The sequence below is a fragment of the Rana temporaria genome, chromosome 11, assembly GCF_905171775.1.
Source record: "Rana temporaria chromosome 11, aRanTem1.1, whole genome shotgun sequence".
Taxonomy (NCBI): Eukaryota; Metazoa; Chordata; class Amphibia; order Anura; family Ranidae; genus Rana; species Rana temporaria.
The window spans coordinates 158,445,432-158,460,970 of record NC_053499.1 but is presented as its reverse complement, the minus strand read 5'-3'; the positions used below and the strand labels follow the sequence as shown (position 1 = coordinate 158,460,970).

General features: G+C 46.5%; 1 protein-coding gene across 3 annotated transcripts in view; it reads left to right on the top strand.

Annotated features, from left to right (window-relative positions):
• PMFBP1 (polyamine modulated factor 1 binding protein 1) overlaps positions 1-15,539 on the top strand; it is a 48,878-nt gene that overhangs the window by 12,017 nt on the left and 21,322 nt on the right. For all 3 annotated transcript variants that reach the window (XM_040329547.1, XM_040329545.1, XM_040329546.1), the window contains exons 8-20: positions 520-666; positions 2,569-2,652; positions 2,744-2,923; positions 4,595-4,783; positions 6,123-6,281; positions 6,357-6,440; positions 7,656-7,802; positions 7,904-8,050; positions 10,353-10,532; positions 10,618-10,701; positions 12,348-12,515; positions 12,675-12,758; positions 13,369-13,536. In XM_040329547.1, coding sequence (XP_040185481.1) covers positions 520-666; positions 2,569-2,652; positions 2,744-2,923; positions 4,595-4,783; positions 6,123-6,281; positions 6,357-6,440; positions 7,656-7,802; positions 7,904-8,050; positions 10,353-10,532; positions 10,618-10,701; positions 12,348-12,515; positions 12,675-12,758; positions 13,369-13,536 — 1,821 coding nt within the window. The remainder of the gene's footprint in view (positions 1-519; positions 667-2,568; positions 2,653-2,743; positions 2,924-4,594; positions 4,784-6,122; positions 6,282-6,356; positions 6,441-7,655; positions 7,803-7,903; positions 8,051-10,352; positions 10,533-10,617; positions 10,702-12,347; positions 12,516-12,674; positions 12,759-13,368; positions 13,537-15,539) is intronic.

Below are 15,539 nucleotides of genomic sequence, written 5' to 3'. Positions count from 1 at the left end.
TATCCTGCAACACATGAATTATCATTATTGTCCCATCTCATGTAATTCATGATATAATTTCTCAGTCATCCTATGCCCCTATTGGACATAGGATGACTCTAAACACAAGAGTCATTGGTGAAGCTGGCACAGGAGTACCCCACACCCTTCAAGAGCCTCTGGGTATCACGGGCCATTCTGTTACTCCCTCCAGAGGTGGTTCTGGCCAGATCAGTAGATTGCTTTAAGAAAGGTCTGGATACTTTCCTAAATGTACAGAATATAACTGAGTACTAAGATTTATAGGTAGAGTTGATTCGGAGAAAATCTGATTGCATCCCGGGGGATCAGGAAGGAAATTTTTCCCCTGCTGTAGCAAATTGGATCATGCTCTGCTGGGGGTTTTCGCCTTCCTCTGGATCAACTGTGGGTATAGAATTGGGTGTATGGGATTGTACGATATTTTTTTAATTTTATTTATTTTTACGGTTGAACTGGATGTCTTTTTTCAACCTGACTAACTTTGTAACTATTTTTCAGCTTGATGTTCAGGAACAGCAACTTTACAGGCTGCAGAGAGAACTGAAGGAGAGGCAGGAGGAGCTGGAGCAGAGACATGTCCGAATACAACAGCTTCATAAAGACCTGAATATCTCCTCTACCCAAAGAGATGAGGCCCATCGACAGGTAATGTCAGCACCCCATCCATAACGGAGTGCGGCTACAGCGTTATGTGGTTATCCTGCAATATACTATTACAAATCGCAGCTCAGTTCTCAGTGGGCTCAATACACTAAAGCAGGGATATGCAATTAGCGGACCTCCAGCTGTTGCAGAACTACAACTCCCATGAAGCATAGCAAGACTCTGACAGCCACAAGCATGGCACCCAGAGGCAGAGGCATGATGGGACTTGTAGTTTTGCAACAGCTGGAGGTCCGCTAATTGCATATCCCTGCACTAAAGCATTACGCATGCGTTGTTTGGGTCATGTGACACATTTTCACAAATAGAACAAAATATTACAGCAAATTATGTGTCTTCAGCTGGCCACATGCTAGTTAGTTTACTCAAAGTGGGACTTTAGTCGGGAAATTGAGTCCTGCTAGATCACTTCGGGGCGGTCCCCTTTGCAGGTATAGCTATGTAAAACATAAAATAAGTGCCTATATTGTGTACAATCCACTAATACACTGTCTCCCTCTGCACATGCTCAGTTGCTCTCAATGTTTAGGCACTGCTGAGTTTTTAGAGGCCAATCTGCTGACAGCCTTTGCCCTGGTTCACACTGCCGGAAATTGCACCATCCTAATTGGTGATACGCCGCCTCCGCGGCGCTGCACTGATTTCAAAAAGTATTTTCTCTTTCGTTCATAGACGGACACAGCCTTCATTGACCTTAGGGTTATGCTTCTTCCTACCAGGAGATCTCCTGGTAGGAAGAAGCATAACCCTAAGGTCAATGAAGGCTGTGTCCGTCTATGAACTCAGAGAAATGGATTTTACGGTGAGTACAAAAATCCTTTTTTCTCTTTCGTTCATAGACGGACACAGCCTTCATTGACCTTAGGGTTATGCTTCTTCCTACCAGGAGATCTCCTGGTAGGAAGAAGCATAACCCTAAGGTCAATGAAGGCTGTGTCCGTCTATGAACTCAGAGAAATGGATTTTACGGTGAGTACAAAAATCCTTTTTTTTTTGCGATTTCGGCCCGCGAAGATGTCTCTGAAATCGGGACTGGCAGGTGGGAGTGAAATCAGCTGAACTCACAAGGCTCCACTCCCGCAGCCCAGTGTGAACCTGGGCTTAAAGCGGAATTCAAACCTCCTATCAGTCTACACAGTTTAAGGTTAAACCGCTTCTCTTCAAATTTTAGTGAATGGCCGCGTGTCTTTTTAAATTCCCTTTTCATTGAAAAGCTTTTTCCCTATGCTAGGCTCACCAGTATGGTATTTGTACATCGATATCCTATCCTCTATCAAGCGTCTCCTCTTCAGAGAGAATAAGTTCAATGCTTGTAGTCTGTTCCCATAGCTGAGATCCTCCATTCCCTTTCTTAGCTTTGTTGCCCTTCTTTGTACTCGTTCCATTTCCATTACATCCTTCCTAAGGACTGATGCCCAGAACTGGACGGCATACTCCAGATGCGGCCGGACCAGAGTCTTGTAGAGCGGAAGAATTGTCGTTTTATCTCTCAAGTGAATCCCCTTTTTAATGCCAATATTCTGTTTGCTTTGTTAGCAGCAGCTTGGTATTACTTGCCATTGCTGAGCCTATCATCTACTAGGATCCCCCAGGCCTGTTTCCATCCTAGATTCCCCTCCAGAGGTTCACCCCCTAGTGAATAGATTGCATTCCTATTCTTGGCACCCAAATGCATTATTTAAAAATGTTCTACATTGAACCTCATTTGCCATGTAGTTGCCACCCCATTAATTTGTTCAGATCTTCTTCCAATGTTTCCACATCCTGTGTAGAAGTTATTGCCCTGCTTGGCTTAGTATGGTCCGCCAATACAGAGATTGAGCTGTTAAGGTGGTAATGTGACGATGGGTTCACTTAACATTATTCTTTATGTCCCATTTACAGTTGTCTGAATGTAACCTGCGCATGTCCCAGCTGGAAGGGGAGAACTACGCCTTGAGAGTGCGACAGCGGGAACTGGAGACCGAGGTAAGGGTTGGCTGTGACCGGAGCCTATTCAGACACGGTAAGAGATCTTCTAGTGTCTGTCCATTGCTGAGATCTCGCGGTTTTTCTGCAGATTGATAAACTTCGAGAAGGATCTCTGTACATCCCGAGAGAAGAACCTGTCCAGACGTCATGGGACCAACATCACCGAGAGCAGCTAGAAGATCAGCTACTAAGAGCAGAGAGTACAGAAAGGGAACATCTCATGTTAATTCACCGACTGAGGGCAGAGCTGCAGGACGAGATGTTCACGGTGATTATATTATATATATTCAGATATACATGTTTGCCTGCCGGTGTCTTCTGCTAGGCAGGTCCATATATTGCGGCTGTATGTGGAAGGTTTGGAAGGAATTGTTGAGGAATACTGACAAATATCATCTTTAGGGCCAGTTCACACCAGACGCAGTTCTGTTCAGTTCCTTGCGCATTTTTTCTGCACTACAAAAGCATGCACAGGGTTTTCCATGTATTCCAATGGCTCTAGTTCACACCATGCACTCAGTTTTCGGTGAAGAAACTGACCAGAAGCGGACTGCATGGTGTGAACTAGAGCCATTGGAATACATGGAAAACGCTGTGCATGCATTTTGTGCAGAAAAAAAGCACACGGAACTGAACTGCGTCTGGTGTGAACTGGTCCTTAAAGTACCGGAGCGGCCATTGCTGGTCTCTTTTGGAAAATGCAGTCTTCCTAGTTCTGTCTGACTTCAATACCTCATACCCAGGTTCACACCGGGGCGGCACGACTTTGGGGGCGACTCGGCAAGGCGACTTTAGTGGCGACTTGCAGAATAACTTCTGAATTGAAGTCAATGCAAGTTGCCCCCAAAGTCGCGCAAGAACCTTTTTCTACGTCGGAGCGACTTGAGTCGCTCCTTTTAGAACGGTTCCATTGAACAGAGTGGAGCGCGACTTGTCAGAATTTTTTTTCCTGACGAGATTCTTAGCAAGAATCTCTTGCCAGCCGAGTGTACAGACACCGCCGTTCTTTTGAATGGCACAAACGCGGTGACGTCATCGACTACGACGAGAATGCGCTCGTCACATTCGATGCCGTCACCGCCATCTTGCTACACCCTACTTATGCCTTGGAAGCTACCGCACATGCGTCAAAGTCATTTCGAGAATGCTCGGGTTTCCATGGAGACAGGTAAGTATACACACGCTCGGGTTTCTCAGCAGGAAAACACTAGAGGGCAGGTTCTCTATTTTTTCTCGTCGAGATTCTGGGCAGTTTTCTTGACGAGAAACCTCAAAGCCTCATACACATGCTCGGTTTATTCAGCAAGAAAGCTCTGCCAGCAGTTTTCTTGCTGGTTCTTGCCGAGAAAACTGAGCGTGTGCACAAGGCTTTAGAGTCACAGACCCAAAACAAGCATGCAGGATAAAATGGTATTCCTTATCTGTAGCTTGTCGATCAGCATTTGGCCACACACCTTGTCCTGCCCACTGGGTAAAACCTGGAAAAAAAATCCATTGCGCTGGTTCTTTATTGTATTTTTGTGTATTTTTTCATAACGTGAATTGGATAAAGGAAGAACTAATGGATTTTAGATGCACATATAATGGGTATAACAATTTAGATGCCAAAGGAATTTAGCTTCCTTAAACGGCTTTCGGGGCCAGCATGGCTTTACGCACATTTGTAGAGCTTCAGAAACGCCTGAGATCCTTAAATCCCAGAAAACCTCAATATGCAAATTTTAAAATTTTCTAGTTGTGGGTTTGCTTTTTCTCTGTCTCTCCCGCACCTTCCTGTTGGCTCATCACAGTCGGGTGTCCTAGTTGGCCAAAGGAAGATAAAGGAGCAGGAGGGCCAGCTGGCTGCACTGTTTTTGAAAAAGAACAGATAAAAGCTGATTTGTGATTGGTTGGTGGTTATTGCACACCCTTGGCTCATGATGTCACTCTGTCCTTCCAGGTGGGTACCATGCAGGAGGAGCTGCAGGGGACACAGGCAGAGGCTGCCTCTCTGCGGGGGAGATACAGCAGCTGTCAGAGAGAAGCAATGGAGCTGCAGCAACGTGTTCTGGAGCAGGAGAAGAAGAATGCAGAACTGCAGAGGGAGCACCGCGGCACACTGGAGAGTCTTCACAGAGCCAGGGAACAGGTCAGTGCCAGAACACCTCCTGTTATCTCCGTAATGTACACAATGCTATTAAAGCACTAATAAACCATCATTTTTTTATTACATGGGCCCCCAGATGGGTTATGCCTGAACCCATTCGATCCAGCTTGTTTGCAACCCGAGCCCATCCTATATTGAAGCCTATTCACCGGTTTCCTGAAAGGGGCTGGAGGCATGGATAGAGAAGGCTATGATAGATTTGGGGGGGCGCTTGTGCACCATTTATGGATGGGCCGCCCCTGGTCACCAGGATATTCCACTATGTGCAGCCCCTTTAGATTTGAATTCCATAAAAAACAGAAGGCCTCCGCATTTATTAAAAAAGTAGAAAACTTACATCAAATCTGATGTCGTAGGCATTTCATTTGAAATAAAACGTGATCGCATAGGAAATCCAAACAGCGCAATGACATGGAGCAGGCTCAATACGACCCGACGCGTTTTGTCCACACTGACATCATCTGGGGCATAAGATCTTGATGTGGTTTTAATAAGTACAATGTTTATTCTGCTTTGCCAGAGTCAGGATTTATAGTAGGGAGGTGTTGTCTCTGGAGTTCCTAAAGCCATACCGTACATGGATTAAAATGGGTCCGTTCAGCAGAGGGAGAGGTCGAATGTCGATTCGTGTATGCAGTGTCAGTAAAAGGTCACCCAGCGCCCTGGACAAAGATGCCCCCCCCCCCCCTATACATGATGTACAAGCTTAGGGAATCCTAGTGCAGCTCCTGTGAACACCATCACCACCACCACCTGCTTGTTAATAGAGGAGCACTGCAATTTCAGGAAGGAGGAACGGGAGCGAGAACAAAACCCCGCACCCCCTCTCGGCTCTCTCCTCCTCTCCTTGCTGCTCCCAGCGCTGGGCTGACAGAAGTAGTGATGCTGTTGTCAATACTCCTGTCAGCCTTATAACAAGAGGGGCGCCCCCCATCCCTACAGTAAACCATTGCGCCCAGGGCAGCCATCTTTCCCGTACACTTCTTGTACTGGCCCCGGATGTATGAGCACCCTAGTTGTACAGAAGTCATCCTGCTGATTAACTCCTGTACAACCACCCTGTTGGATTGTCCCTGCTCGATCGGTGCTGCAGCCTGCAAAGCTGATCAGCGCATTCTGACGGCGGAGAGTCTCCCTGCTCTCAGAATACAACAACTCAATGGGAAGGATTCCCCCATCCACCTACAATGTGTGGATATGGGAACCAGAAAAAAATGGACTCCTCTGGGCTGCTTTATAGATAATCTGAAGTATCACTTTTGGGTGTTGTAAAGCTTTGCTGTAAGTTTTTATCTAATGTTGTCCCCCCATTCCTCCTAAGCTTGTGAATCTGGAGCAGACGGTGCAGGAACTCCAAGAGGAAAAAGTGCGACTTCAGGAGCACAGTCAGCGGCTGGAGAAGGAGACTGGAGCCTTGCATGCCGAGCTGGAGACTCAGAGCCTAACCTTAGGAGAGCACAATACTGTGGTGGAAAGTAAGGTATGTGCTCAGGGACCACCATGTGACCTAAAAAGTCAATTTCTGTGTTACTGACAAATGTTTTATCTGTTTCAGCTAAGCCAGAAGGAGCAGCAGCTGGAGCGCCTGCGCAGAGAAGTGCAGACTATGAAGAGGCAGCTGCAAAATGCAGAAGACAAGGTGGGAATTATTGTTCAATCCTTTAAGGTACTTACACTGCAGATGTACTGAATGTTATCACAGAATCTCTCAATTACAGATTATTCTGATTGGTCAGCAATAGTGTGACAAAGCAATGTCATCAGGGGCCGCCCGTCCATTAGGGGGTGCCCAGACGCCTCCCCCTGTCATGCGACAAAGCAATGCCATCAGGGGCGGCCCGTCCATTAGGGGGTGCACGGACGCCTCCCCCTGTCATGCGACAAAGCAATGCCATCAGGGGCGGCCCGTCCATTAGGGGGTGCTCAGACGCCTCCTCCTGTAATGCGACAAATCAATGCCATCAGGGGCGGCCCGTCCATTAGGGGGTGCACAGACGCCTCCCCCTGTCATGCGACAAAGCAATGCCATCAGGGGCGGCCCGTCCATCGCCCGGGTGCCGCCCCCTCTCTCTAGGGAACACCCTATGTGCAATGGATAGATTCATGCATAGCATGAATCTATCCATGGACGCTGCGGTCACCCCCTATTCATGTGTCCTTTTCAAGGCACCGGGCGCATTAATTACGTCCTGTTTTTGGTTATTTTAAGCACCTGATTAGAGCCCGAGGCTCTGATAAGCTTCAAAATAGGGTGGGATCGGGGTGCCGAGAATGCCCAGGTGTGTTACAACAGTGAGTGAATATTTGGTGTTGAAACACTGACCCTCAATCCGGCCAATCAAGAACGGGTGTAAGACGAGTTTTTCGATTGGCCCTAAAGAGAAGAATTCTGATTGGCTCCTAAGGTGGAGGGAGGAAAGGGAAGCCGCCGCTGTTGCCGTGATGACCCGTGGAGAACAGGAGAATGGGAGCAAGAAAGATGTATATATTTACCTATTTTCAACCCACTCCAGTCTGGTCATGTGATCCTGCGTCAGTCAGCAGCAGCTGCAGGGGGGAAGAGGGAGCTCCGACAACAGAGCCTATGGGGGACATCAAAGCTCCAGACTTTTGGTAAATCTGTTGTGGAGGCCCCTCTCCCGGCTGACACAGGGGATCACACAACCAGAATAGAAGCTGAAAAATAGGTAAGTGCTGTATATCCATCTTTCTTACACAGGTTAGTCGGCAAACAGTGAGTGTTGGAAGGTCATAGGGAACATATTTTAGACTAGTTAGGTTTAGCCTTCAATTTCCTGATCCCAACATACTACATTCTAAGTAAGTCTCCTGTACAACACTTTTTTCCTTCCAGGTCCAGCAGTTGGAGATCACAAAGGGAAGTCTTCAGGAAGAAGTGACGCTGCGTCATGCCGAGAAGTCTTCACTCTCTGAGACCATCCTGAGACTAGAGAGGGAGATCCGAGATCTTCATATAGAGAAGGAGGACACGGAGCAGAAGGTAATGGCTGGCGCTATCATACACCAGGAGAAGGAATCCAGCTCCGGTAGATGATGTAAGCCGATCGTACATTCATACATTTATCCTGAACGTCTCTCTAGTTTCAGCTCCAGAGCCGAGCCACAGACAGACTTCAAGCCCAGCTTGCAACCTGCGAGTCTGAGCAAGAGACCGCGCATGAGAAGATCTCATTGTTACAGGAGGAACGGGACTCTTTGATGAACAAGGTCCACCAGCTTCAGAAGGAGGTAACTGGGAAATACAGTGGAACCTCGGTTTACAAGTTACATGGTTAACGAGCGTTTTAAATAACGAGCAACCTTTTTTTTTTTTTAATCCTGACTCGGTTTGCGAGTGTTGTCTCGCAAAACAAACAGAATTCAAGCTAATGGGGTGTGCAGTACCGCATTTGCCCAGAGGTGCGGGGGGCGCCGATGACACTTGGAACGGTTCAGAGCCGTTCGTAAATACTTGGAAACACTCAGAAATACTCTGTTTCTGAGGGTTTCTGAGATCAGCCGCGCTGTCCCAGAGTATATCCGAGGTTCTCCTGCGCCCCCCTCCACCTCTGGCCACATGGGGTATTGCATGCCATAGAAGTCAATGCGGAACGAATTATCTTAGTTTCCATTGACTTCTATGGGGAAACTCGCTTTGATATGCCAGTGCTTTGGATTGCAAGCATTCTCCTGGAACAGATTATACTCGTAATCCAAGGTTCCACTGTAGTACACTTTTTTTTTTTTTTTGTTAATTAAAGGGAAAAAAAAGAATTCCCTAAATATCTTCCTTTCCCTTAGTGCCGTCCTCTTTCACTTACCTCATCCTTCCATTTTGCTTTTAAATGTCCTTATTTCTTCTGAGAAATCCTCACTTCCTGTTCTTCTGTCTGTAACTCCACACAGTAATGCAAGGCTTTCTCCCTGGTGTGGAGAAAGCCTCTTGAGGGGGGAGGAGCGAGCAGGAGTGTCAGGATGCCCACTAACACACAGCTCCTTTCTCTATCTGCAAAATAGAGAGTGTCCTGACTTGCCTGCTCGCCCCCTCAAGAGGCTTTCTCCACACCAGGGAGAAAGCCTTGCATTACTGTGTGTAGTTACAGACAGAAGAACAGGAAGTGAGGATTCCTCAGAAGAAATAAGGACATTTAAAAGCAAAATGGAAGGATGAGGTAAGTGAAGGAGGACTGCACTGAGGGAAAGGAAGCTATTTAGGGAAAAAAAATGTTTTCCTTTACAACCCCTTTAATTCATTATCCAAAGTTTTCCAGGGTCCCCCAGTGACTTATCTGTTGCTTCACTTCCTGTGATTTGTGTTGTCACCCTCTGTCCTGCTGATGCTTTAACCTCCCACCTAAATTTTCAAAATTCTTTTGCTGTTGGTGTCAGGGGTGGATCCAGAGTCTAGTCTCGGGAGGGACACTGCCATATAGGACGTTTACCTGCCGCACCGGGCGGACGAAAAAAACGCTTGGGGGCGGTAAAGGAGGGCACCTGCTTACGGCGAGGCTCCTTACCTTTACCCGCTTGAGGGAGTAGAGTACTCTTACCTCCCATGGCATCTTTAATGATGTCATCCAGGGACGCCCCGAAAAGCCGTTCACCCTTAAAGGGTAAGTCCACCAAGGCCTTTTTAGAGGACTGGTCTGCAGACCAACACTTCAGCCACACAAGGCGGCGTAACACTACCGCGTAGGCCCCAAATACTGCAGCTGCTTACTTTTAAAATATGGAAACGCACCTGTCCAGGGCGCCCGTGATGTCAGCACCCGAAGCCGATCTATCGCTCTCGGTTCTCGTGTGCTGCCGCTGCCATCTTCACTTCCTGGTTCCCTACTGTGCATGCGCGACTCGCGCTGCACGATCCCACTGGTCCCTGCTGACTTCTGCGACCTGTGTGTCTCCCAGAAGACGGCGGGGGGGGGACGAAGGAAGTGACGTAGATACCCGAGCCACCCGCGGGTATCTATGCCCGGAAGTGGGAGCAAATACCTGTATTACACAGGTATCTGCTCCCTCCTCCCCCCTGAAAGGTAATGTGACACCGGGGGGGGGGGGGGGGGGTTCTAAAAAGCAATAGTTCTATTTTGGGTGGCACTCCGATTTAATGTCATGTGTTTGAGTATTTCAATTATTCAATAAATTGTGTAATAGTAATGCGAGGTTACTACTTCTAAGCCGGATAAGTAGAGAGTCCATAAAGCACCGCACTCAACCGCAGGAGGTTATTCTTTGGGCCCTGAACTCTGGTACCACTTGGTACACTGCTCAGTGCCATCCAGCCGCAGCCTGCCATAGACTTTGACAGGCTACAGGCAGCGGGGCTGGATGCTGTACATGTCCCTCCTGGGCACACCTAAACATCAGGAAGGACGCGCTGCAGCTAGACGGCCCCACGTGCCGGGGGCCTGATTGTTTTCTAGGGATTCCGTGTGAAATGAAAGTGGTTTAAAAAGGTTGAAAAACCATTTTCCTGGGAGTCCACCTCTGAGCTCCCAGTCTCTTTTTCCTATTACTGATTTATGAGTTTTTTGTGTTTTGACCTTCGCAGAAATCGCAGGGCGAGGAGCGTCTAAGTGAAGCCATCCAGCAGACGGAGTCTCTGCAGAGCGACATCACCAGAAGAGACTCGGAGATCCAGACCCTCAAGGAAAAGCTGGAGAGATCTGAGAGTGCTTTGGAAATGGTCACAAAGGAGAAAGAGGAGAGCAGCAGAGAGGCCGAATCCCAGGTACAGAGTACTTGTATACATTGCTTCTGGTGACCTATGAACTCCTTGTGCTAAAGATCTCCTTTCTCTTACTTGGTGTCCACAGATTGAGCAGAGGGACAAAGATATTGCATCTCTCCAGCAGGAGCTGACTGAAGTAAAGGAGCAGCACGAAACATGTAAAGCACAGGTAATCCAGCAGCGCGTTTCGGCCTCTAGCGGGGCACTTTTAACCCCCGCTAGCGGCCGAGAAAGGGTTAAAGGGGTTGTAAAGGTAAATGTTTTTTCACCTTAATGCATCCATAAGTTTTACTTACCTGACCCCTCGAAAGTCCCGGGCGCGTCCATGTCATGGTCTTCGGTTCCCAGCCTGGCCGTTGATTGGCTAGGCTGGACGGATTGATAGCAGCGCAGCCATTGGCTGGCGCTGCTGTCAATCACAGCGGATGGCGCCGGGGGGGCGGGGCCGCGTGATACAGTCGGCGGCTACGCCCGCCACTGTATCACGGGAGCGCGCTCGCAAAAGCTTTCCACCATGCGAGCTCTCTCGCATGAAGGTAGAAAGCTTTTGCGAGGAGGAGCCGAGACAGCCGCAGAGGGACCCCAGAAGACAGGGTTAGGGGACACTCTGTGCAAAACGAGCTGCACAGTGGAGGTAAGTATCGCAGGTTTGTTATTTAAAAAAAAAAAATTTGCCTTTAGTGACCATTTAAAACCGCCCGCAATGCGCAGCTACAGCGGCGCTGCCCATTGATTTCAATGGGCAGGAGCGCATTAGGAGAGGTGAGTTCACCGCTCTAAAGAAGCTGCTGGTGCTGGCAGGACTTTTTCTGATACCCTGCCAGAGCACGGCTCCAGTGTGAAAGCACTCGGCTTTCACACGGGAGTGAATAGAGCAGCTGTTTTTAGGGCGGATTGCAGGCGCTATTTTTAACGCTATAGCGCCTGCAAAGCGCCCTCAGTGTGAAAGGGGTCTAAAAGTAGGAACAAAATCAAGGTAGATGATCCATGATAGTGATACTAAACACAATGTAAAAAAAAATCATGTAGAACAAAAGTTCATAAGTGAAAAGAATCCAAAAGAAGTGTCCATGAAGATCTTGTAATTCAGAATGAATAAGTGATATGATTTCACCACATGATCCACCGCCGCATTAAGTTGGACTCTTACCAGAATACTAGGACTCTAATATGGAGTCACAAACGCCCAATGTGTATAAGAGGTAGCAGATGCCATCCAATCACAAGATCAAACATACAGCAAATTCAAATGGCAACTCCGTGGATAAGCAAGAACACATTCCCATCACGGATATGTAATGAAAAGGAGCATCCACATGGTGCAAATCTGTTTAAAACTTTATTTAAAAAAAAAGGGGGGGATTGAGGCTACTCACAATGTCATTGAATAAAACTGGCATATCAAAATCCAAAGGCAGCATGGAAGCAAAATCAGCTTGTGCACACAGCAGGATAGGAGTTGCGTGGCGACAGCACATACGTAAACTCCACCCCTACATGTTTTGTCACAACTGACGTCATTGGGGGGGGGGCATGGTTTTATATATATATATATATATGTGTGTGTGTGTGTGTATATGTGTATATATATATATATATATATATATATATATATATATATAGCAAGGTATGTATAGCAAGGCACTGTGACCCTAAGGTGTCATCCAGCCTGTTCTGGGTTAGGGTCACCACGCATATGCATTATTAATGTGAAAGTGGCCTTATTGGTATTGTTTTTCATGAGGCTGAAGATGTGCACAGATTGGGAACGGACATATAGCTGATCATTCACATACTTTCCTTTCTTCCTAACAGCTGAGTCAGTGTGAATCAATGGTGGAAGAGCAGAGACGGGGGATAGCGGCTGTGACTGAGGAGCAGAGAGCGAGGGAGAAGGAGATCTCTCAGATCACCGGCACTGTGGAGAGACTGGAGCGAGATCTCGGCATCATCAATGAGAAGCACAAAGCTGCCCAGAAAGAGGTGATTGGATGGGATTGGTTTGCTTTGTATTGTAGCTCAATAGATCCATCTTTATGTATTCCGTGTCCGTCCATCTCCATCACAGCTTCTTATTCTATTCTTTCTGTTCTTTATGAAGCCAAAACCTCATAGTAACTCTGTACTTATCATATAATTCAGGTCTCCAGCAGGGATCAGACAATACTGAACATCCGAACCGACCTCACCGCCCGAGAACAAGAGCTGCAGCAAACGAGGAGTGAGGTATGAAAGGGGGGGGGGGGGGGGTGGGGCCCGCCGTCCTCATCAAGGAGAGGGATCTTTAAAGTGGTAGTAAACTCTGTACTACCACTTTTACCTACAGGTAAGCCTATATTAAGGCCTATAATAAGGCTTACCTGTAGGTATAAAGAATATCTCCTAAACCTGTAAGGTTTAGGAGATATTCCCCTCGCAATGCGCCACTGACTGCAGCGGCGCATGCGCAGCGGAGATCTTCTGCTAAAGGCCCGGCAGCCGCCGGACTTAGCCGGGGAGTGACGACATCGCCGCTCCAGCCAATCACAGCGCTGGAGCGGCGATACCCGAAAGACACGCCTCGGCGTGGACCAGGTAAGTTCCTCTCATGTATAGATGGCTCTGGTTTGCCATATTGCAAGAAAGCGACTTTTTTTTTTTTTTGACTTTTTTTGACAGCTTTAAAAAAATTCATATCATCAACAGATTAAAATGGAAAGGTACATTTCACCATCACTAAATTACAAAATATTTGCTTGCATAGTAGACATATTGTAGATGCTGCATTATTTATTTATTTTTGTAGCGTTTGACTTTCACCAGTGAAGCATGTATTGATGTTTGACGTATTCTGCAGCTCACCGAACGTGAGGAGGAGTTGAGTAACACTCGCTCTAAGCTGAAAAACCTGCAGAGTGATGTACACAGCCTCCAAGAGATCTGCTCAGAGCGACAAAATAGCGCCATGGAAAATGAAACCATCATACAGAGACTTCAACAGGAAAGAGAGACCAGTATAGAAGAGGTAAGAGAGCCACAGAGAGCAATAGGGTCGGCCTTAGGTGTTCAGTTGCCCTGTGCGAGCTAATCCTGTGGCGCCACCCCCCCCCCAGACCACTACACACTGACCGCTACACAATACACACTAAGTGATCAAAATTCAGTGAAAAATCAAAGAAATTTGAAAAAGAAAAAAGAGGGGGACACACCCCCAAGTAATGTGACAGGTAAATAACCTGAAAGACAGCTAGAAAGTGAGATCTAGCTGGATAATGTGTAATATAAACACACCGTGATAGGTGAGAGGACACAAAAATAAATGATAATGAGAACCTCAAATGAAGTCCATATAATTTATACGTGTAACTCCAAAATGTAAATGTGATAGTCCAAGGTCAAAATGGCCTATACAGTCCAAAGAAATATATATATGCAATGTATTTCCTTTATTGGAGTTGGTCAAAAGTTCTTTGTGGAAAAGACCAGATGACTGTAGAGGAATGGAAGATGTTGTGATCTTCTCAGGTATGGAACTCAGATGTTCTTAATAAGCAGTTGGAACCTCGTCAGCAATCCACAATGGTATCCAAATAAACAAGTATAAAGATGGGTACTCTTACCGGAAAGTGTGGACATACACGTCAGCGACGGTATGTCAAACACGCATGTACGAGCTCCTAGGCAGCCGTGATGTCAATGGGGAAGCTGTTTGATGTGCCAGCCTTTAATCCGCCAGGACGGGTCCAATCCAATGAGAGGAGACAGCTCGTGCAGGTGTGGTTCTCAGATGAAAGAGTGTAGTATGCAGGCCAAACGTAGAAACCATGTAAGGGAAAACGTACTCACATAGTGCGGTTAATCCCAAAACAAGCCTTTATTAGGCATAGAAAATAAAAGCCAAAATAAACAAAAAACTGGATAAAAATATATAAAATAGATAAAAAAGTACAAGCCCAGTGAAAGACGAGTACAAGTGATCACAAGTAAAATATGGCGTAATGAGCAAGTAGCGTATGAGCTATGTACCCGACATGTTTCGAGCGGCAGAGCTCTTCAACTGGGGCAGTTCAACTTGCCCCAGTTGAAGAGCTCTGCCGCTCGAAACATGTCGGGTACATAGCTCATACGCTACTTGCTCATTACGCCATATTTTACTTGTGATCACTTGTACTCGTCTTTCACTGGGCTTGTACTTTTTTATCTATTTTATATATTTTTATCCAGTTTTTTGTTTATTTTGGCTTTTATTTTCTATGCCTAATAAAGGCTTGTTTTGGGATTAACCGCACTATGTGAGTACGTTTTCCCTTACATGGTTTCTACGTTTGGCCTGCATACTACACTCTTTCATCTGAGAACCACACCTGCACGAGCTGTCTCCTCTCATTGGATTGGACCCGTCCTGGCGGATTAAAGGCTGGCACATCAAACAGCTTCCCCATTGACATCACGGCTGCCTAGGAGCTCGTACATGCGTGTTTGACATACCGTCGCTGACGTGTATGTCCACACTTTCCGGTAAGAGTACCCATCTTTATACTTGTTTATTTGGATACCATTGTGGATTGCTGACGAGGTTCCAACTGCTTATTAAGAACATCTGAGTTCCATACCTGAGAAGATCACAACATCTTCCATTCCTCTACAGTCATCTGGTCTTTTCCACAAAGAACTTTTGACCAACTCCAATAAAGGAAATACATTGCATATATATATTTCTTTGGACTGTATAGGCCATTTTGACCTTGGACTATCACATTTACATTTTGGAGTTACACGTATAAATTATATGGACTTCATTTGAGGTTCTCATTATCATTTATTTTTGTGTCCTCTCACCTATCACGGTGTGTTTATATTACACATTATCCAGCTAGATCTCACTTTCTAGCTGTCTTTCAGGTTATTTACCTGTCACATTACTTGGGGGTGTGTCCCCCTCTTTTTTCTTTTTCAAATTTCTTTGATTTTTCACTGAATTTTGATTATTTACCATATTTTTTGATTCATTTCACTGAATACTCAGCG